The sequence below is a fragment of the Elephas maximus genome, chromosome 11 (genome assembly GCF_024166365.1).
Source record: "Elephas maximus indicus isolate mEleMax1 chromosome 11, mEleMax1 primary haplotype, whole genome shotgun sequence".
Taxonomy (NCBI): domain Eukaryota; kingdom Metazoa; phylum Chordata; class Mammalia; order Proboscidea; family Elephantidae; genus Elephas; species Elephas maximus.
In genome coordinates this window covers 39630861-39654303 of record NC_064829.1, presented here as the reverse complement: position 1 = coordinate 39654303, position 23443 = coordinate 39630861, and the positions used below count along the sequence as shown (strand labels likewise).

General features: G+C 39.3%; 1 protein-coding gene across 1 annotated transcript in view; it reads right to left on the bottom strand.

The window, feature by feature from the left end:
- The window catches only part of MEP1B (meprin A subunit beta), a 36657-nt gene extending 30309 nt beyond the window's left edge, over positions 1-6348 (bottom strand). The window contains exon 1 of the mRNA XM_049901346.1: positions 6286-6348. Coding sequence (XP_049757303.1) covers positions 6286-6348 — 63 coding nt within the window. The remainder of the gene's footprint in view (positions 1-6285) is intronic.
- Positions 6349-23443: the final 17095 nt, after the last annotated feature.

The following is a 23443-nucleotide window of genomic DNA, read 5'->3' as shown; positions in this document are numbered from 1 at the left end:
ATGTAGATGTCCAAGTCCATGATCCCTAGGCTTCAAGCCTAGTGTCTTCATTCCTGGAAGTTGGTTGTGCATAAGAAGTTTCCGTGACTGTGCCCCTTGTGTGGTCTATTGTCTATATTAGTATACATGCAACATCTACAAATATTTATGTAGATATACCCACAACCTAACCTATACCTGCAGGTGAGCCTGCTCAGTTCCATCTTCCCATGTCTGTTTAGCATATATATCTACATTTAGCTACTTTCAACAGAAAGCTTCAGAGTCTCTTCTGACACCCATTTTGATCTTTTCTTTCTTTCCTGTCTTTTCAATGACCTCTTGCTTTCTTCATGTATGATGTCCTTGATGTGATTCCACAATTCGTCTGGTCTTCAGTCATTAGTGCTCAATGCGTCAAATCTATTCTTGAGATCTTCTCTAAATTCAGGTGGGATATAATCAAGGCTGTACTCACTCAGCATAAAGTCCTCCAAATTCATCCATGTTGTGAGATGTTTCACAGATTCATCATTATTCTTTATTGTTGCATAGTATTCCATTGTGTGTATGTACCACAGTTTGTCCATTCATCCATTGATGGGCACTTATTTCCTTTTTTTTGCTATTGTGAATAATGCTGAAATGAAGGTGGTTGTGCATATGTCTATTCATGTCACAGTTCTTATTTCTCTAGGGTATATACCTAGGAGTGGGGTTGCTGGATCATATGGTATTTCTATTTCTACCTTTTAAAGGAAGCACCGAAGCGTTTTCAGTAGTGGTTGTACTATTTTACATTCCCACCAGCAGTGTATAAGAGCTCCAGTCTCCCCACAACCTTGCCAGCATTTGTTATTTTCTGATTTTTTTATTAGTGCCATGGATTTCGGGGTGAGATGGTATCTCATTTTAGTTTTAATGTGCATCTTTCTAATGGGTAATAATAGCAAGAATTTCTTCATGTGTTTATTAGCTGCTTGAATGTCTTCTTTGGAGAAGTGTCTGTTCATGTCCTTTGCCCATTTTTCAGTTGGACTATTTATCTTTCTGTTGTTGAAGTGCTGAAGTTTTCTATAAATTTTAGAGATTGACCCCTTGTTGGATATGTCATAGCAGAAATTTTTGTCCAAACCTGTAGGTTCTCATTTTATTCTTTTGGAGAAGTCTTTTGATGAGCATAAGTATTTAAGTTTTAGGAGGTTCCATTCACCTGGTTTATCTTCTGCTGCCTGTGCATTTTTGGTTATGGTTGGTATATTATTTATGCCATGTATTAGGGCCCCTAGAGTTGACCTTATTTTTTCTTCCATGATCTTTAGAGTCGTAGGTTTTATATCTAGGTCTTTTGTCCCTTTTGAATTAGTGTCTGTGTTTGGTGTAGAATATGGGTCCTGTTTCATTTTTCTACAGATAGATCCAGTTTTGCCAGCACCATTTATTAAAGAGACTGTCTCTTCCCTATTTAATGGACTTTGGCCCTTTGTCGAATATCAGTTGTCCATGAGTGGATGGATTTACCTCTGGGTTCTCAATTCTGTTTCATTGATCTATGTGTCTGTCATTGTACCAGTACCAGACTGTTCTGACTACTGTGGCTGTGTAGTAGATTCTGAGATCAGGAGATATGAAGCCTCCTACCTTGTTCTTCTTCTTCAATAATGCTTTACTTATTCGTGGCCTCTTTTCCTTTTCATATAAAGTTTGGGATTATTTTTTCTGTCTTGTTAAAGAATGCTGTTGGAATTTGGATTAGAATTGCATTATATCTATCGATTACTTTGGTTAGTATTTACGTTTTCACAACGTTAAGTCTTCCTTTCCATGAGTATCGTATGTTTTTCCATTTATATAGATCTTTTTTCATTTCTTCCTGTAGCGCTTTGTAGTTTTCTTTGTATGAGTCTTTTTACATCCTTGGTTAGATTTATTCCAAAGTTTTTTTTTTTTTTTTTTTGAGGGGGAGGCGGGTAGGGGTATTGTAAATGGTATTATTTTCCTGATTTCCTTTTCAAAGTTCTATTTGTTGGTGTAGAGGAATCTGGCTGATTTTTGTATGTTGATCTTGTATCCTGCTACTTTGCTAAATCCTTATATTAGTTCCTGTAGCTTTCTTGTGGAATCTTTGGGATCTTCTATGTAAAGGATCATATCATCTGCAAATAGAGATAGTTTAACTTCTTCCTTGCAAGTCTGAATGCCCTTTATTTCTTTTTATTGCCTAGTTGCTCTAGCTAGGACTCCCAGTACAATGTTGAATAGGAATGGGGATAAAGGACACACTGGCCTAGTTTCTGTTTTCAAGGAGAATCTTTTAGTCTCTGTCCATTGAGGATAATGTTGGCTGTTGGTTTTGTGTGTAATTGCTCTTTACTATATTGAGGAATTTTTCTTCAATTCTTATTTTGCTGAGTTTTTACCAGGGATGTGTGTTGCGCTTCATCAAATGCCCTTTCTGCATCCATTGAGATGATCATGTGGTTCTTTTGTTTTATTTATGTCATGAATTACATTGATCGATTTTCTATTGTTGAACCATCCTTGCATACCTCATGTGAATTCCATTTGGTCATGATGTATTATTTTTTGGATATGCTGTTGAATTTTTTTGGCTAGAATTTTGTTGAGAATTTTTGCCTCTATATTCATGAGGGATACTGGTCTATAATTTTCATTTTTGGCGATGTCTTTGGCCTTGGTATCAGGGTTATGCTGGCTTCATAGAATGAGTTTGGAAGAATTCTTTCCTTTTCTGTGTTCTGAGATAGTTTGAGTAGTATTGGTGTTAGCTTTTCTCTGAATGGTTGGTAGAATTCTCCAGTGAATTGTACAGCCCAGTACTTTTTTGGTTGGGAGTTTTTTAAAATTATCTCATCAATTTCTCCTTTTGATATAGGTCTGGTCAGACTTTCTACTTCAGTTTGTGTTAGCTTAGATAGGTAGAGTGTTTCTAGAAATTTGTCTATTTTCTCTAGGTTTTCAAATTTGTTGGAGTGCAATTTTTCATAGTATTCTGTTATGATCTTTTTTATTTCAATTGGTTCTGTTGTAACATCACCCATATCATTTCTTATTTGGGTTATTTGCATCTTCTCCTGTTTTCTTTTGTCAATTTGGCCAGTGGTTTGTCGATTTTATTGATGCTTTCAAAGAACCAGCTTCTAGTCTTGTTGATTCTTTCTGTTGTTTTTCTGTTCTCTATTTCACTAATTTCTGCTCTAACCTTTATTATTTCCTTTCTTCTGGTGACTGTGTGCATCTTCTGTTGCTCTCTTTCTATTTGTTCAAGTTGTAGCGTTAACACTTTGATTTTTGTCCTCTCTGCTTTTTTGGTATGTGTGTTTACAGCTGTAAGTTGCACTCTAAGTACCGCTTTTACCGTGTCTCAAAGATTTTGGTATGTTTTGTTTTCATTCTTGTTTGATTCTAGGAGTTTTTTAATTTCATCTTTTATTTCTTCAATTACCCAGTCACATTTAAGCAAGGTATTATTCAGTTTCCATGTATTTGATATTTTTTCCTTGGTTTTCCTGTTACTGATTTCTACTTTCACAGCATTGTGGTCTGAGAAAATGCTTTGCATTATTTCAATGTTTTCGAATTTATTGAGGCTTGCTCTGTGGCCTAAAATGTGGCCTATTCTGGAAGATGTTCTGTGTATGTTGGAAAAGAATTATACCTTGCTGCTGTTGGGTGGAGTGTCCTGTATATGTCCATGAGGTTGAGTTCGTTTGTTATGATATTTAGATCTTCTGTATCTTCGTTGAGTTTCTTTCTAGTTGTTATGTCCTTCAGCAAAAGTGGTGTATTAAAGTCTCCTACTATCACTGTGGAATTGTCTATTTCTCTTTTCAATGCTGTTAGAATTTGTTTTATATATTTTGGAGTCCTGTCATTGGATACGTATTTATTTGTTATGGTTAGGTCTTTTCGGTGGATTGAACCTTTAATCATTATATAATGTCCTTCCTTGTCATTCATGGTAGATTTTGCCTTAAAATCTATTTTATCAGAGATTAATATTACCACTCCTGCTCTTTTTTTGGTTATTGCTTGCTTGATAAATATTTTTTTCCATCCTTTTAATTTTAGTTTATTTATATCTTTGTATCTAAGGCGTGTCTCTTGTAGACAGCATATTGATGGGTTGTTTTTTTAATCCATTTTGCCACTCTTGTCTCTTTAATGTTGCATTTAAAGTGATTATCACTACCTATCACTGCTATCAGTTCACTGCTGCCATTTTATTTTATTTTTGGTATGATGTTAACAGTTTCTTTGTTCCACCTAATTTTTTGTGCTGAGTTCTTTTTGTTTGTGGATTTTCTTTTCATTTCTTTCATTGCTATCAATTTTGTGTTTACTGGGTCTTTATGGTTTTCTTCTTTTTTATTTTGATGAGTAGGTTTGTTAATTTTCTTTGTCATTACCCTAAGATTCACCTTTGCCTTCCTAAGTTTAACGCAATCCTTTATTTCTTGATACCACCTTGACTTGCTCTCCATATGGAAGCGCTATATTTACAGAATTTATTTTTCCTTTTTTGTTTTGAAGTTGTCACTGTTTACAGATTGACATCTCTCATTCCCTGTTTTCAGTCTTTTATCATTGTTTTGTTTTGGAGAATTTTTTACCTGGCTTGGTATCTAGCTGATGCTGTCATGTGTCTTAATCTCAGCTTGTTGTCTTATGTTGATGATTCTGTGTCTGTAGGACTCTCTTTGATATTTCTTGTAAGGTTGGTCTGGTTTTTACAAATTCCCTTAATTTCTGTTTATCTGGAAATGTCCCTAATTTCACCATTGTATTTGAGGGAAAATTTTACTGGATATATGATTCTTGGTTGGCAATTTTTTTCTTTCAGGGTTTTATATATTCATCCCATTCCCTTCTTGCTTGCGTGGTTTCTGCTGAGAAGTGAGGGCTTATTGTTATTGCTCCCCTTTCTAGGTGAGCTTTCATTTTTTCCTAGCTGCTCTCAGGAGCCTTTCTTTGTCTTTGATTTTGGATAAAAATTATTTTCTGAAGTATTCATAAAGCAACATTTGAAAAACCAAATGATTTATTCCCAATGTAGAAATATTATAACAATCCTTTAAAAGAAATTTTAATCAAGATTTCATTAATCATGTTTTACTTTCATATTTCCCTCGATTCTGCTTTCAAATACCAAATGTTTAAGAAAAAAAATCAATTGATATATTTTGTGATTAAAAAAAATTTCTGAAAATAGATTCTCCACAAATAACCAAATGAGACCCAGGCTATATGCACAATGGAAAAAAATTAAGCAAATTTGATATATTTCTTGATTGGTGTAGCTTAATAAAAAAGCTCATGGGACCAGTAGACAGTAGAAGTGGATTATATTCCTGGTTACACCAAACAAAGGCAAGTCAGCTTACCTTCCTAATAGTCAGACTATCTGTAAAACACAGTCAGTACCTGCTCTGCATGAGTATTGTAAGGGTTATACGATGTAATGGGTAATCACTTTGTAAACTATGCTAAAATGTCACACAAATGTAAGGTACAATTTTATTCAAATATCTAAATACTAGAATCATTTCAAACGTTTGACAAGCTTTGTGGGAATAAACTGGTTAGAAAGTTACCATCCTTTCTGACATTAACAAGTGCCCTAATTTCCCACACTTTAACTACACACAGGCACACACTACCAAGGAATGCCAGTGCATCTCCTGAATGAACAAGCATTTGTTCAAACTGTCAGGTTTAACATGTAGTAAATGGTATCTCTTGTCCTCAGTGCTGTAGGTCCTGTTCATAGACAATCGGCTCCAGATATCTGTAATCTTAGAATCACAACTAAAGGCTTTCCCCCATGCATTTGAAACTTCATTTAAAGCCCTGGGTTTCTCATGGTACAAACTACCTGCCACTGTAGAAAGATTGGTCTAAAATGATAAAGAAGCAGAAGGAAAATCCCATGGAACAAAGCTGTATAAGTTTTTACTGTACCTGTGACATTTATCAGTCTATGCTTTCACGCCTCAAGTTATTTTAGCAACAGTGTGCATTTTATTCAACAGTAAAACCGGAATAATTTTCAAAATTCACATTTTCTATCTTATCAAAATATAAGAAAATAATAACTTTATGTCAATGTCCCTGACTCCTTCTCTCTTCTCACTCCCTATACCCAGCCTTCTCCACCAACCGAAAAGAAACACTCATGTCACTAACACTGAAATTATTTAAAAAACGAAAAACAATTTGTCCTTTAACAATGAGTATCAACTCCCCCACATTTTTCTAATCATTTCTTCTATATTAGTTCCTTACCAAACCAGAAACCACGAGGAAAGCGGCAAAGGACAGAAACCAAGGCAGAGAGCATGAGTTCATGCTGTAGCTTCCAGCTGAAAGCTGCACACTGTGAAATTCAGAATAGGTTTTACTTTTTAAAAGGTAAACATCATAACATATAGCCTTTGATCTCAATCATCCATCTTGCAGGCCAGCTGACTGCCATAGTAATATTTCTAACCAAGGAGTTAAAGTCCAGTATCTTTAACACAGCTCTACAGAGGGTTTTTTTTTTTTTTTTTTTTTTTCCTGTGTCTAACATTCAACAGCCAGGTGCCTGGCTGAAGTTTAATTCTTCTAATATATACCTACTGGTCCCAAGACTATTAAATACCAGGCGAGTAAAAGAAAATACCAAATTAATTTTTAATCTCAATCTTTCTAGTAAGCATTTATGAAGCTCCTCCTGCTCATATAGACTTGTACTGTTTTAATATCTCTAGCTATGTCCACTATTTTGTTTATTCATTTTTTTATTAAAAACTTACTGAGTAGTTTAGCTTAATTAGTAAAGAATGTCTGCCTTGAGCATTGTGCTCTTTTATAGAACTACCTAAAAGGAATCAAATTGACAACAGCAACTCAAAAGGTTAGACAGGAAACTTAGGGACAGTGAGTTTATGTTAAAGGGGGAGGAGCAACTTGGCAAAGGAGGGTGAGAATGGTTGCAGCTTGAAGAATATAATCAATGGCACTGAATTGTACATGTAGAAATTGTTGAATTGGCGTATGTTCTGCTGTGTATATTCTCAATGACAAAAAATAATTAAAACAGAAAGAAAACTTGATCATTTATTATTTATTGGATTACAAAATTCATTCATGTGCTAGACATCTGCCATATTTGATATTCAGATATAAAGTAACAAAATATCAATATAACTCATATGTGAAAATTTCCATCAAGAAAACTAGGTGGGGGTCAGGGTAAAAAAAGGCTAGGAATGATCACTGGTTTTCTAATAAAATAATGTTCTCAACCCATGTCTCAGTTATTTCTGAGCTTTTCCTTCTTCTAAAGAGAAGTTATACTACCCTCTAACTCAATTTCCTATGTTTAAATTTCAATTTACTTGTGTAGGAGGATAATGTTTTTGAAATATTAATTTTTTCCACCGTATTTCCTTCCCTACTCCAGCTTGATATTTGCCCCATTCTGTGCTGAAAGAAAGGATATGGTGATGAAAAAAATTGGAAACAATTAGTGGTGAGTAAAAAGACCAGATTCACTGGTCTGACAGAGACTGGAGAAACCCTGAGAGTATGGCCTCAGGACACGCTTATAGCTCAGTAATGAAGTCCCTCCTAAGCGTTTTCCTTCAGCCAAAGATTAGAGAGGCCCATAAAACAAAAGGAAGACTAAATGGACACACCAGCCCAGGGGCAAGGATGAGAAGTGAGGAGGGGACAGGAAAGCTGATAATGGGGAACCCAAAGTCAAGAAAGGGAGAGTGTCAACAAGTCATGGTGTCAGCAACCAATGTCACCAAACAATGTGTGTATTAATTGTTTAGTGAGAAACTAGTTTGCTCTGTAAATCTTCATCTAAAGTACAATTAAAAAAAAATAGTGGTGATGGTTGTACAACATGGGGAACGTAATTAATGTCACTGAATTGTACACATAATAAGGGTCGAAATGGAAAATGTTTTGGTATATATATTTCTCCACAACAGAAAAAAAAATTTAAGTCAAAAAAAAATTAGAAGAAAGGATATGAAAAGACATGTAGCGTAGACAAAGGATTTGGTATAATGCTTCATGAGTAAGTCATTCCCACCCTCTGTAAGACAAGAGTTAAAGGGGAAAGTTAAAATTGGTAGATATTGATCAATTTCTAACTTGCTCCCTGGGATTCCCCAGATAACTTGTAGGGTACAAAACCAACTGCATCTATTTCCTGGCTACAGCCCCAAGAAAATAACAATACTCCACAGAAGAAAGCATGTCCCAGGAAGAGGAGAACAACTCAGTGAGGCCAAGAGTAGCATAGAAGTATCAGAGAGAGCCACCAGACTTAAAGGGTCATGCAGACAGAAATAAGGATGCTCCATAGCAGGCTGGACAGAATGACATCCAGGACAGAGGGCTGATGTTTCAGAGGATGCCTTCGAGGATAGATGGAATTAGGGACTATTAAGTTTAAGTAAAAGCCTAGGGATAAAAGTTGGGAGTCCTGAATTGGCTGAGATTAAATTTTCACCACCTATGTGGGTGGAGGTGGAGCCCTGGTGGCACAGTGGTTAAGAGCTTGGCTGCTAACCAAAAGGTCAGCAGTTCAAATTCACCAGCCACTCCTTGGAAACCCTATGGGGCAGTTCTACTCTACCCTATAGGGTTACTATGAGTTGGAATCGACTTGATGGCAATGGGTTTTTTATGTGAATGGGGACCCAAAATAATAATTACCATTATGGAAAAATAAAGGTATTTACTCTTTACTCTGTACATCTGTTTTGTGTGTGTCTGTATGTGTGAGTGCGTGTGTGTGAGCTAAATTTTAACTGAAACATCTAACTGCATTCTATGTGTTGGGACAAGCAGCTCATATTCAAAGGTAGAAAAAATGGAAGTGGGGAGGGTAGGAACCAACATTGTGTGGGACTGTTGGAGTCTGTTTTGAATCCTGAATTCTCTGTGGAAAGGGCCTCATTAGGAATCTCATGAAAAGTCACTGAGGCATGACCGAAATCCAACTCCAGAAATGTGCTTTGACTACGATTAATGGACACTTCAGTATTTTTGGAGTCGTCAGTGAAGCTCTTGAATGCAGAAGCTACACTTGGCTAGCCTAACATACCTTCAGCTCCCACTTGAATACAGCCCTTAGGAAGGCTTTACGAGCTTCATCATGGCATCCAGGAAGGAAAATGTCTCTGCCTCTGGTTGCCAATCCACCTCTGGTCTTCATTTCTCCCTAAGCAAAATCATGAACAGGAAATCCAACACTTGAGATTCTAGTCCTATGGATTCTCTGAGATCTCCCAGATTCATCAGGAAAACATCTTTCTGTTAGCAATGTAATTCTCAAAATTCCCATGGAATATGAGTACATACTAGACCAGAGGATGGCAGATCATGAAAGTAAAAAGCTTTCTAGCAGGAAATAGTACAAAGTTTTCAACAAAAGATCCAGAAGACTTTATATCTTTCCTCTTGCAATACCCATTTCCTTCATCTCCAAAAAAAAAAAAAAAACTAAGTTATTTCATGAGTTTCCTAATACTAGCTCCTTATGAAATCTTATAAATATTTCTATAACATATTGAGGAGGTACATATACATGGATTTAAATTAAATGGATCCGGGGAAAAGGAAAAGAGTAGGGGTGGGGCGACTAAGTCCCTGGGCAACTATTAGGGCATACATTCAACAGGGGCCCACCAATTAAAAAACAGAGGAGCTCATGAGACATTTGCCTAAGAAACCCTATGCCCTGGTATTGGGCATACTAAAATACATTTTTCATGCATATCTCTCAAGCTTCTCCACTGAAGTACCACCTCTTAGTCCATTTTCAAAATTGTGGTATATTTTTGCTTCTCTTCTAATATTTGCCGGACTCTTCACGATTACCCGTTTATAAGTTAGCTATTGTAATAACAGTTCTCGACTCATGGTGCCTTAGGCTGGGTTCTCTAGAGAAGCAAAACCACTGAAGCGTGTATATATATATATATATATACATACACACAGAGAAAGAGAGAGAGAGAGAAAGGGAGAGATTTATATCAAGGAAATGGCTTACATGGTTGTAGAACCTAGAAAGTTCCAAGTCCTTGGGTCAAGCATCAGGCTGGAGGCTTTTCCTGACTCAGGTAGCTGCAAGGATTGATGAACCCAAGATAAGCAGATCAACCAGCAAGCTGCTGGCTCACCTGCAGCAGAAGCTGATGAATCCAAGTTTGGCAGGTAAGATGGCAAGCTGCTGGCTCAAGTCCCAAGAACCAGAGTTCAGATGATAACCAGCCAAATGCAGGATCCAGAGCAAAGCAAAAGCAATGAGTTTTGCCAGAAAGTTCATATGTATTGGATGCAGGACTCCCTTCAACTGATCGGCAGCTCATAGCAGATCTCATCATGGAGATTACATTACATCAGATCTCATGGGGGTGATTATATCATTATGTAACTGCCAAACTACATCATAACTGCCAAACCACTGAGAATCATGGCCCAGCCAAGTTGACGCACAACCTTAACCATTACACACGGCCACTCCATGCACAACAGAACAAAACACTGCCCAGTCCTGCACCATTCCTATGACCGATTGTGCATCAGACCATTGTAATCCATAGCGTTTTCACTGTCAGGTTTCTGGGAGATCTCCAGCCCTTTCTTCCTAGTCCATCTTAGTCTGGAAGTGCTGCTGAAAACTTTCAGCGTCATAGCAAGCCTCTGACAGACAGATGGTGGATTCCCTTGAGGAACAGTGACCAAGAATTGAACCTAGGTGGAAAGCTGGAGGTTTGAGTATATCCAGAAGTATGTCAGAAGAAATGCCTGGTAATCTACTTCTGAAAAATCAGCCATCGAAAACTGTAGGTCACGCAGTTCTATTCTGACATACATGGGGTCTTGATGAGTCAAAACTGACTCTATGGCATGTGAAAGAGCACTTTAAAACTGAGGCACTTGGCATAACTAAATTGGTTGACACAGGTCTGGATTAGTTGCCATTTTGTCTTAAGCTCCCACTTCTGCTTGTAAAGTATGAGCACTGCTTTTCGGTAAACAAGTCTTGTTTTGTAAACCCATGTGGTTATTCTTGTTTCTAGGACATGTGTGCTTGCCCTCAGGAAGAATGCATTTGAAAATGGATTAACTAATATGAAGAAAGGTCTGTTTGTGTTTGCAGTCACACTAGTCTTATATAAAAACCCTGCATTCCTTTGTGAAAGTTGCAACACTTTGTATTTTTACCTAGTGCTACCCAGCAGTAGCTGTTCTATTGCTCAATAAAACTACTTTTCTTTCACTCCTAATGAAGTACAAGATTTTCTTCATTGACAGGCAACTGGTCTAATTCCCTCAAACTCAAGTCCAGTTTACTGCCACTGAAGCTCAGGCCTGCAAACATCTGGTGGAAGAGATTAATCACTCCTCTTCTGTACTTTGATTACACTTGTATAAGACACTTGTTACTCAGGATTACAATTCATTATTTATAAATCTGCCTCACCCAAATAACTAACTAGGGGACCAGTCTCATTCATTAGTTTTTAACAAAAGTATGCAAATTGAGGAGTTAGTGCCAAGGGAGGGCAGGGCACCTGAGTTTATTTATGAGGGAGAAAGTTGCTAGTTGAGGGCCTCACGGACAGATGCAGAAGTCGGCAGAGTCAGATAAGACTCAGGGGATGGGTGTGCAAGATGAACGACAGTTAAAAAGGAGATTAAAAAAAAAAGTTGACCTTGAATTGACCCAGACGCATTGTGACCCTGACTCATGGCAACCAGCATGTGCATCAGAGTAGAACTGTGCTCCACAGGGTTTACAATGACTGATTTTTCAGAAGCAAATTGCCAGACCTTTCTTCTGAAGTGTCTCTCAGTGAACTCGGTGAACTGAAACCACTAACCTACTGTTTAGCAACCGAGCTTATTAACCATTTGTACCACCGAGGTGCCTAAAAAGAAGACTAGCTGAAGGAAGTACTGTCTGGGGAAAGCTGCACTGCAAGTGTCTGCAGCTGGGGCCTGGTGACCATGGCTTCAGGTAACATCTGGGTCAACTGGCATAACAAGTTTATTAAGAAAATGTTCTGCATCCCACTTTGGTGAGTGGCGTCTGAGGTCTTAAAACTTGTGAGTGGCCATCTAAGATGCATCAGTTGGTCCCAACCCACTTGGAGCAAAGGAGAATGAAGACTACAAAAGACTTTAGGAAAACATTAGCCCAGGAGACAAAAGGGCCACATCAACCAGAGACTCCATCAGCCTGAGACCAGAAGAACTAGATGGTACCAAGCTACAACTGATGACTGCCCTGGCAGGGAATACAACAGAGTCTGGGATGAAGTGGGAGAAAAGTTCAGAGCAAAACTCATATTCACATAAAAAGACCAGACTTACAGAAAGGGCCACATAAACCAGAGACTGGAAGAACTAGATGGTGCCCAGCTACAACCAATGACTGCCCTGACAGGGAACACAACAGAGAACCCCTAATGGAGCAGGAGAGCAGTGAGATGCAGACCTCAAATCCTTGTAAAAAGGCCAGACTTAATGGTCCGACTGAGACTAGAGGGACCCCAGAGGTCATGGTCCCTGGACCCTTTGTTAGCCCAAGATTGGAACCATTCCCGAAGCCAACTCTTCAGACAGGGATTGGACTGGACTATAAGACAGAAAATGATACTGGTGAAGAGTAAGCTTCTTGGCTCAAGTAGACACATGAGACTATGTGGGCAACTCCTGTCTGGAGGAGAGATGAGAAGGCAGAGGGGGATAGGAGCTGGTTGAATGGACAGAGGGAATACAGGGTGGAGAGAAAGGGTGTGCTGTCTCATTAGGGGGAGAGCATTTAGGAGTACATAGCAAGGTGTGTGTAAGTTTTTGTATGAGAGACTGACTGGATTTGTAAACTTTCACTTAAAGCACAATAAATAAAATTTAAAAAAAGACCAGACTTAATGGTCTGACTGAGACTGGAAGGAACCCCCGAAGCCATGGCTCCTGGATGCTCAGTTACCCAGAGCTAAAACCATTCCCGAAGCCCCCTCTACAGACAAAGATTAAACAGGACTATAAAACATAAAATAATACTCATGAAGAGTGTGTTTCTTAGTTCAATCAGATACAGGAAACCAGATGGGCAGCTTCTGCCCAGAGGCAGGAGGAAGTGGCAGGAACTGATTTGAATGGACACAAGAAACTCAGGGTGGAAAGGGGGAATGTGCCATCATGTTATAGGGATTGCAACTTATGTCACATAGCAATATGTGTATAAATTTTTGTATGAGAAATTAACTTGAGCTGTAAACTTTCACCTGAAGCACACTAAAAAAAGAAAAAGAAAGTGCCTGCAGCAACACTTTAGGGGGAGTACAGCAACTCCAGGGGGAGGACAGCAACACTCCAGGCCAGTCAGTCCCTGCAGGCTTCTATAAAAGGCGGCCCAGACTTTTGGGTGGGTGCCGCCTCTACATGTGCTGAGGGAGCCCGGGGTGCCCTGGTTTGTGTGGAAGGAGGGAAAGCGAGAAGAGACAAGAGGAGACTGGAAGTTTCCCCACCCCTGAAGGAAAAGAAGTGGATTGATCACTTGTTGCTCTGGAAATGATCAAGAAGGAAGGCTGTGGGGTGCAGGTTGCAGGAGAGCCGAGAGATCTTGAACTTGTCCATACCAGGAGCCCCTTTTTTTCCAGGCAAAGGGTGTGAACCCACCTGCGGATGAGGCCTGCACTTGGGGAGACTGAACTTAGCTTCACAGAGCTGATAGCTTTGGCCCAGGGTGGTATGTACAGTTGGCTCCACCTCCAGCAGGGTCCAGGCCAGCCCAGCCTGAGGAACCCAGGTCTGGGTGTGAGGTGAGGCCCCTGGTCATGGAGGGGTGGTTGAAGGAGTGATTCAGGAGGTAGGGAGCCATCCTAACTGGTTACTGGTATTGCATCTAATGTGCCTGACAGACGGGTCTGCTGAGGTAGGAGCTCTGTGTGTCTATGGGCAAAATTGGCCAGGTGGCAATATTTGTTTTCCAGGTGGCAATTCTCCCTTTTGGACTTTCTCTTCTGGGTCTGAAATTGACCTCTTCTGTGAGCTCACTCTTCCCCTCCTCCATCTTTTAACTCTCTCAAGTTATTCATTCACTTAAAAAATTGCTCTGGTAATCCAGTAACCTAAGCTGAAGTCCTTGTTGGAGTCAGTATTGCTGGTAATAATGAAGGAGGAAAGGCAGCCCTGTTGAGGCCCTGTGTGGAGCGGGTTGGTGAGGCCCCACTCCAGGCCCCAGGGCTAGAGCGTTGGAAAAACCAGTTACTTGCCTGTGGAGAGAGTGGGGACTGAAGATGCAGCCTTGGGTGGACCCCCAGTTATAGGACCAGCTGAGTAATGAAAACGACTAATGGATCGTGGTTTGTTACTATAGTATTCATCATGGCAATCTGATGGCAGCAGAAGAAATGGCACCCCTGGCCAGGTGTGAGTCTAGCTGTGCAGAAGAACAGACACGAAAGGAGATAGCCTGCCTGAATAGATGCCTGAAAATTGTATTGCCAGAGGCTTAGGAGGTGGAAACAGCAATGCCTGGTGTCTTAGTTATCTAGGGCTGCTATAACAGAAATACCACAAGCAGATGGCTTCAAAAAAGAAATTTATTCTCTCACAATCTAGTAGGCTAGAAGTTCAAATTCAGGGTGCCAGCCCCAGGGGATGGCTTTCTCTCTGCGTCAGCTCTGGGGGACTGTCCTTGTCATCAACCTTCCCCTGGTCTAGGAGCTTCTCAGCACAGGAACCTCAGATCCAAAGGACACACTCTACTCCCAGCGTTGTTTTCTTGGTGGTATGAGGTCCCCCATCTCTCTCAGTTCTGACTTTTATATCTCAAAAGAGATTGGCTTAAAACACAACCTAATCTTACATATGGAGTCCTGCCTTATTAACATACTGCCTCTAGTCTTGCCTCATTAACCTCATATAGAGGCAGGATTTGCAATACACAGGAAAATCACATATGATGATGGAAATGGTGGATAATCACAAAATACTGGGAATCATGGCCTAGTCAAATTGATGTACATTTTGGGAGGACACAATTAAATCCATGCCAGCATTTTTCCAGGCCTTGCTCAGGGTGCCCTGTATTCAGGAAGCCACCATTTAAGGTTTTCAGATGGGCTTATGAAAAGAAAATCTTGGAAAAAAAATCCAAAGCAGATGTATCCAGCTTGATGGGCCATGAGCAGATGTGTTGCTTTGAGTGTTTGATCCCAGCAGCACCAGCCTGTGGGCACGTGAATGCCATCAGGCACCCCTTCTTTCCTGGGGGGGAGAGGGGTAGAAGTTTTCAGATGTTGCATCTTTTAAATTGAGCCTACCTTCATATACTTTTTTTTTTATTTTCATATACTAGTTCTGTGCTACGAACCTTGCTTCAAGAAGATTCTAAACTCTAGAATTTTAGCATTAATACCACATGCAGAGTGAGGCCTTGTAGATGGAGCTTGCAGATGGAGCCCCACGGCCCTGTCACCTACCTTCCTACCTGCCTGCCTGCCTACCTGCATATTAGCTGGAAGAAATATTAGTGTGATGATTTAACCTTTGTGTTGGGGAAAACTGTTAGTTCAAGTTTGAAATGCCTTAGGCAAAGAGGATATTTGGATAAGGCAGACAGGAAAACTCAGGGGTAATTGAGTTGCCACTTGTCTGTTCATGGAAAAATTGGAGGTTCTAGGCCACCCAAGGATGCCTTAGAAGAAAGTCCTGGCAATCTGCTTCTGAAAAATCAGTTATTGAAAACCGTATGGAGTACAATTCTACTCTGACACACATGAGATCACGATGAGTCAGAAATCAACTTGATGGGAACAGGTTTGGTTTCTGGGGTTATGCTAAATCTGGGAGGGTACAAACTGGTCTTGTCCAAATTCTGTGTGTAGTGACAGCAGGTCTAGTTGGGGCATTCTGCTCAGCATTACAGGTTACTGACAGAAGGGAAAGATGTGATTCCTTGTGCTCCTTTTTTTTTTTTTACTTGAATTTTCTTAATGAAATTACAAAGTTACTGTTCAAATCTGAGGACCTTAGGTGGGAGTTTTACGGGGGGGGGGGGGGGGGGGACACAACTCAGCACTGGTACCGGGAGAGGTTTAGTTAGGCTTATAGCCCAGAGGATGAGGGTGAAAGAAAACGTGGGTTGAAAGGAATTCGCTAGAGGAAAAATCAGTAGGCAGAGCTCTAGGAAGTGTATATAACAGCACTCATGGGCAAAGAAAAGACTAGTTAATACTAATAAATTATTATTAGTTAACTCGTATGATTAATACGAGTAAAATTGTTGGTTGGAAGAGACAAAAGTTGCTTGGAAACTTTGTAAGGTGCTTAGCAGTTTGCTAAGTTGCAGGGGAAAGCAAAATTGTTTTGCTTTATTACAAAGTAGAGAAGACTGAAAAGGTGTGACTGAACACCTGGATATCAGTCTTTGAATAACGGGTGCTAAGAACTTGCATCAGCAGAAGATCAACACTCTTCCCTGTTTTGCAAGCTTCTTAGGTGGTTTATCTGAAGATGTGAGGGTAGGCAATATTCAGGAGAAGTCAGCCTTAGAAACAAGGAATTGGTGGTTCCGTGGCAGAATTCTCTCTTTCCACACGGAGATTCTGGTTCAGTTCTCAGCCAATGCACCTCATACAGAGCCACCGCCATTTTGTCACTAGAGACTTGTGCTGCGATGCTGAACAGGTTTCAGCAGAGCTTCCAGACTAAGATGGACTCGGAAGAAAGTCCTGGCTCTCTAATTCCTTCCAAAAATCAGCCAAAGACCCTATGTATCACAACCATTCATTGGATGGCACAGGACCTCGTTTTTCTGTTAGGTTTGGGGCCCTCATGAGTAGAGGGGCTGATTCAATGGCAGCCAAATTATGGGTTTTAAAGTATTTAAGTTTGGGATCTGAGTGTCCACATAAAATGATATTAGAGGTACTCTTCTGGGTTTGTATCTCAATTTTTCACTGAAATATTTTGTGACTGAAAATTCTGAGCAAAGTGAAAAAGCAACGATTTCTAAAGGAATTTTGTATGTGGAAGTCACGCCTTAGGGTACACCCATCTTTTGTCTTCTCTGTTGTCGGTATTCATGACAGCAGAAATTTTGCTGGATATTAGTCATTGTAACATGGAGAACCAAAGAAATTTTTGTGGCCACTGTAAAATACCTGTAATATCTGGTAACAAACAGAATCCACATACCCATGCTCAGGCTAGAGTGAATAATGCATTGTATCTCTAGTTTAAATAATGTTTTTGTGCTTTTTAAATGGTAAGGAACCAGAAAAAAAATTATCAGCCCAAATCAGTTTGGGGAATAAGTCCAAAAGAAGCGGAAAAACCTTTCCTAGATGTCAGCTCTTTGTAAAAATGTGTATTTCTAAGCTGTGGCTATTGAACTGGTACAGTAACACCAGGGGCTTTTTAATCATGTCTTTCTCTTGAAATTTTTAAAATTCTCAGTACTTTTTTTTTTGCCCTAGGGATATTTCTGTCTTCTGGGTCCTACTTTTGTGGTAAATATATATACATATAACATAACATTCTTCAATTCAACATCTTTGACACGTACAATTCAGTGACACCACCTATATTAATCATGTTGTGCAACCATCACCAGTATCCATTGCCAAGTTTTCCATCCCCATAAACAGATACTCAGTGCTTCCTAAACAATGACTCCCCTTCTTCACCTCCCCCCTGCCCCTGATAACCATTAATAAACTTTGGTCTCTATGCATTTGCCTGTTCTTGATATTACATATAAGTGGGATCATACAAGATTTGACCTTTTGTGATTGACTTACTTCACTCAGCCTAATGTTTTCAAGGTTCACCCATGTCGTAGTATGTATCAGCACTTCACTTCTTTTCATGCCTGAGGAATATTCCATTGTATGTATGTCTCACATTTTGTTTATCCATTCTTCTCTTGGTGGACACTTTGGTTGTTTCCACCTTTTGGCTATTGTGAATAGTGCTGCAATGAACATTGGTGTACACGTGTCTGTATGCATTTCTGCTTTCTAGTCTCTTGGATATATACCTAGGAGTGGAATTGCTGGTTTGTATGGCAGTTCTTATAGCCCAGCTGGACTGTATGAAGAAGAATGAGGCATCAGGATTGGAGAAGACTCATTAATACCCTGCGATATGCAGATGACACAACCTTGCCTGCTGAAAGTGAAGAGGACTTGAAGCACTTACTGATGACGATCAAAGACCACAGCCTTCAGTATGGATTGCACCTCAACATAAAAAAACAAAAATCCTCAAGAGTGGACCAATGAGCAACATCATGATAGACGGAGAAAAGATTGATGTTGTCAAGGATTTCATTTTACTTGGGTCCACAATCAACAACCATGGAAGCAGCAGTCAAGAAATCAAAAGACGCATTGCATTGGGTAAATCTGCTGCAAAGGACCTCTTGAAAGTGTCAAAAAAAAAAAGATGTCACCTTGAAGACTAAGGTGCGCCTGACCCAAGCCATGGTATTTTCAACCACATCATATGCATGTGAAAGCTGGACAATGAATAAGGAAGACCGAAGAAGAATTGATGCCTTTGAATTGTGGTTTTGGCGAAGAATATTGAATATACCATGGACTGCCAAAAGAAGGAACAAATCCGTCTTGAAAGAAGTACAGCCAGAATGTTCCTTAGAAGCAAGGATGGTGAGACTGCATCTTACATACTTTGGACATGTTATCAGGAGGGATTAGTCCCTGGAGAAGGACATCTTCCTTGGCAAAGTACAGGGTCAGTGGAAAAGAGGAAGACCCTCAACAAGGTGGATTGACACAGTGGCTACAACAATGAGCTCGAGCATATAAACAACTGTAAGGATGGCACAGGACCGGGCAGTGTTTCATTCTGTTGTGCATAGGGTCGCTGTGAGTTGGAACTGACTCAATGGCACCTACAACAACAATGTGGCAGTTCTATGTTTACCTTTTTGAGAAATTACCAAACTATTTCCACAGTGACTGTATCATTTTACATTCCCACCAGCAATGGATGAGGGTTCGAATTTCACAACATCCTTGCCAACATTTGCTATTTTCCAGTTCTTTTATCTTAGCCATTCTAATGGTGGTGAAATGGTATCTCATTGTGGCTCTGATTTGCATCTCCCTAATGGCTAACGGTTTGGTTTTTGGTAATGGCTAAAAATGTTGAGCATCTTTTCATGTTCTTGTTGGCCATTTGTATGTCTTCTTTGGTGAAATGTCTATTCAAAACTTTTGCCCATTTTTTTGATTGGATTGTTTGTCTTTTTGTTGTAAGGTTGTGGAAGTTATTTCCATATTCTAGGTATTAAATTCTTATCAGGCATATGGTTCCCAAAAATGATCTCCCAACATATAGGTTGTCTCTTCACTGTTGTTAAAGTCCTTTGATGAACAAAATTTTTAATTTTGATGAAGGCCAATTTATCTATTTTGTCTTTTGTTGCTTGTGCTTTTGGTGTTGTACTAAGAATCAATTGTTAAAAACTAGGTCCCAAAACAATACCCCTATGCTTTCTTCTAAAAATTTTATGGTTTTAGTTCTTACACTTAGGTCCTTGATCCATTTTGAGATAATTTTCATATATGATGTGAAGTATGAGTCCAGCTTTATTCTTTTGTATGTGGAAATCCAGTTGTCCCAGCACCATTTATTAGAGACACTTCTTTACCCATTTTATGGACTTAGCATCCTTGGCAAAAAAAAAAAAAAAAACAGTTTACCGTAGATTTGTGGATTTATTTCTGGACTCTTAGTTCTTTTCCATTGGTCTATGTGTCTGTTGTTATACCAGTAACAAACTGTTTTGATTACTATAGCTTTATGAAAAAAAAAAAAAATAGCTTTATAGTATGTCTTAAAATTGGGAAATGTGAGTCCTTCTGCTTGATTCTTCTTCTTCAAGATTGCTTTGGCTATTTGGGGCCCATTGAAATTCCAGACAGATTTGCGGACTGGTTTTTCCATTTCTGCAAAGAAGGTTGTTGGAATTTTGATCAGGATTGCATCAAATCTATACATCACTTTGGTTAGTATTGACAGCTTAATGATGTTAAGTCTTCCAATGTATAAACATGAAAAGTCTTTGTATTTATTTAGGTCTTCTTTAATATCTTTCAGTAATGTTTTATAATTTTCATTGTATTAGTCTTTCATATTCCTGGTTAAATTTATTCATAATTATTTTATTCTTTTAGATGTTATTGTAAATGGAATTGTTTTAATTTCTTTCTCAGATTGCTCATTGCTGATATATAGAAACCCAACGGATTTTTGTGTGCTGACCTTGTATCCTGCAACTTTGCTGAATCCCTCTATTAGTTCTAGAAGCTTTCTTGTGGATTCTTTGGTATTTTCTATATATAGGATCATGTTATCTGAGAATAGGGATAGTTTACTTCTTCCTTCCTCATTTTGATACCTTTTATTTCTTTTTCTTGCCTAATTGTTCTGTTTAGAACTTCTAGTATGATATTGAATAGCAGTAGTGAGAGCAGGCATCCTTGTCTTGTTCCTGATCTTGATGGGAAAGCTCTCAGTCTTTCTTCATTGAGTGTAGTATTTATTGAGAGCCACAGCCAAGCACTGTGCTAGACAATGGAGATGGAGAAACAAATGGCATGGTCCCCACTCTTAAATAGTTTACAAGGGCATAGGCTTAAATCAACCATAAAGGCTCAGCCTAATCAGTGTTGTAAGAAAGGTATGCACCTATGAAGGTCAAAGAGTGAAATATTTGCTCAAAATCCACAACTGGATTTAGGAAGCCAATTTAAAAAGGAAGATGGGCTCTTGGACAGCCCAAGGACTACAGAGAGTCTAGCTTTGGCAAAGTTTACTGGGCCACTAAAGTGCATGAAGAGCTAAGAGGGAGCTTTATCATTCTGAACTATAAGTTGTGCTCTTGGATGGGGAAGAGAGTCATGGTGACACTGTCATGAGCACCGGATTTTCAGGTCCCCAACATGATGGTGAGAAGGAGAAGCTAGTTCCTTACATTCATATTGTGGGAACCTTAAGGTTTATGACAATCCTCAGCTGTTCTATGACTGATAACTTCAGCTTTGACAGTTGCTGTTGTTGGTGCTGGGTTCTCCAGTTGTTGACTTTACTCTGGCCAGAAGGGTTGGTGAGATGTGATTCACTGCAGATTTAGGTAAGAATAAAAAGGAAACAAAAACATCTGCTCCTGTCATATTTAAGTGGCTGGTATTTCCATGAAATTTGCTACGCAGGAGAGAGTTGTGAATGGGTATGCCAGTGCCTACAGCATGAAAAAACACCATACAGACAAAACAGATTGGGTCATCTTATTTTCTGACAAAACAGATGACTAGGAAGTCAGGCTGCTGTCCCATCTTTATCTGAGAGAGGAAAGAGGTAAAAGAAAGATGTAACGAGCAATCATGGAAATAAGTATCATTTCACATATGAGGCAGGGAATTTCACTATCGGTGCCATACATAACAGTCCTGAGGACCAGAAGCCTAGGATAACCTGCATATTTCACAAATTGGCCCTAAAACCAGTCCTGCATAGTGAGATAATTTGATTTGTTTTAATTAAGCTAAAAACTTCTGAGAATGGCTCTATCATAGATGGTACTTTGCACTAATATAGACATTTCCCAGTATGACATTACAAACAAGAAGAGAATTTGGAAAGGGAGATAAGTTACACATTCATGCCTTTACAACATGGTGTCATTATTTAAATATAGGGTTAAATGTTGGGATGGATGAGTGGGTGGGTAGGTAGATGGATGGAAAGTGGGATAATGAGTAATTTAGTATGAAATGTGAGTTTTGGTGCCCAAGATGGATAAACATTAGCACGAAATGAAAATTTTCTAAGGTGGGGTACCGCAAGAGAACTGTCTGGGACCATTCGCCCAGAGAATGGAGAGCACAATTCAGATTCATAGCTCTGGCGTCAAACTGGAAATTGGAAATTGCCGTGAACGTCTCAAATACTCTATCTCAGTAAAGGGCGCTTATTTTCTATCCCACTGATACTATGTCAGGGGAGTTGAGAGAACAGTGGTGCTAGGAATGAGAGGTCTGGAGACTCAACCTAAGAATCTATCAAGCTTAAGAGTTATCTGGTGTCTGTAATCCTCTCTACCTTCACCATGGTGGAGGGCATTCCTCACCCTCCACTAATCTTAACTTGGGGTCTGTCTTAGTTATCTAGTGCTACTATAGCAGAAATACCAGAAGTGGATGGCTTTAACAAACGAATTTATTCTCTCACATTTTAAGAGGCTAGAAGTCCGAATTCAGGGTGCCAGCTCTAGGGAAAGGTTTTCTCTTTGTGTCAGCTCTGGGGGAAAGTCCTTGTCTCCTTCCAACATCTGCGGGCCTAGTGTTTCTTGGTGATCTCCATGTCTCTTGGCATCAATCTTACCCTGAGTCTAGGAGCTTCTCAGCACAGGGGCCCTGGGTTCAAAGGATGTGCTTCATTCCTAGCTCTTCTTTCTTGGTGGTAGTGAGTTCTCTTTCCTCTCTGCTTGCTTCTCTCTCCTTTTATCTCTTGTAGGATAAAAGGTGTTACTCAAGCAAGAGTGTGACTTAAGTAAGGGTGTGACTTGAGTAAGGCTGTGACTCAAGATACACCTCACACTGATCCTCATTAACATATAGAGGTTAGAATTTACAACACATCACAAAATGGAGAATAATTACATCAGATCACAAAATGAAGGACAACCACACAATACTGGAAATCATGGCCTAGCCAGCTCACACATGTTTTTAAGAGACACAATTCACTCCATGACAGGGTCCATGGCCATAGGTAGAATTCAAGGGTTCATTGAACTAGATAGAGAACTTATTACATCTTGATTTCATTAACATCTAACTAAAATGTAGCATTTCCTTCAATTATCAATGTAGGCAACAAACTGTAGTAGTACTATTAGTACCTGTGACTTTGTCACCAACAGAAATAACAAATATTTTCTTATTACATGGCAGTAAGTGCTAATATCTCAAAATATTGTTTGTACACATGGCTACTTTATTATGGTAGTTATTAGGGCTACAGTTTTTCCAGTTGCTGTTGAGTTGACACCAACACATGGTGGCCCCACGTGTGTCAGAGAAGAACTATGCTCCATAGAGTTTTGAATGACTGGTTTTTCAGAAGTAGATTACCAGATGTTTCTTTCAATGCACCTCCGGGAGGGCTTGAACCTCCAACCTTTCAGTTAGCAGTTGAGAGTGTTAACCATTTTTACCACAACTTTTCATTCAATACATTAATAAAGAAACATATTGCCATATTGAAAATTTACTTTAATAATTTGTTAACTATATTTCAATGTACAGTCATTCCTCAGTATCCTTGGGTGATTGATTCCAGGACCCCCATGGATACCAGAATCCATGGATGTTCAAGTCCCTTT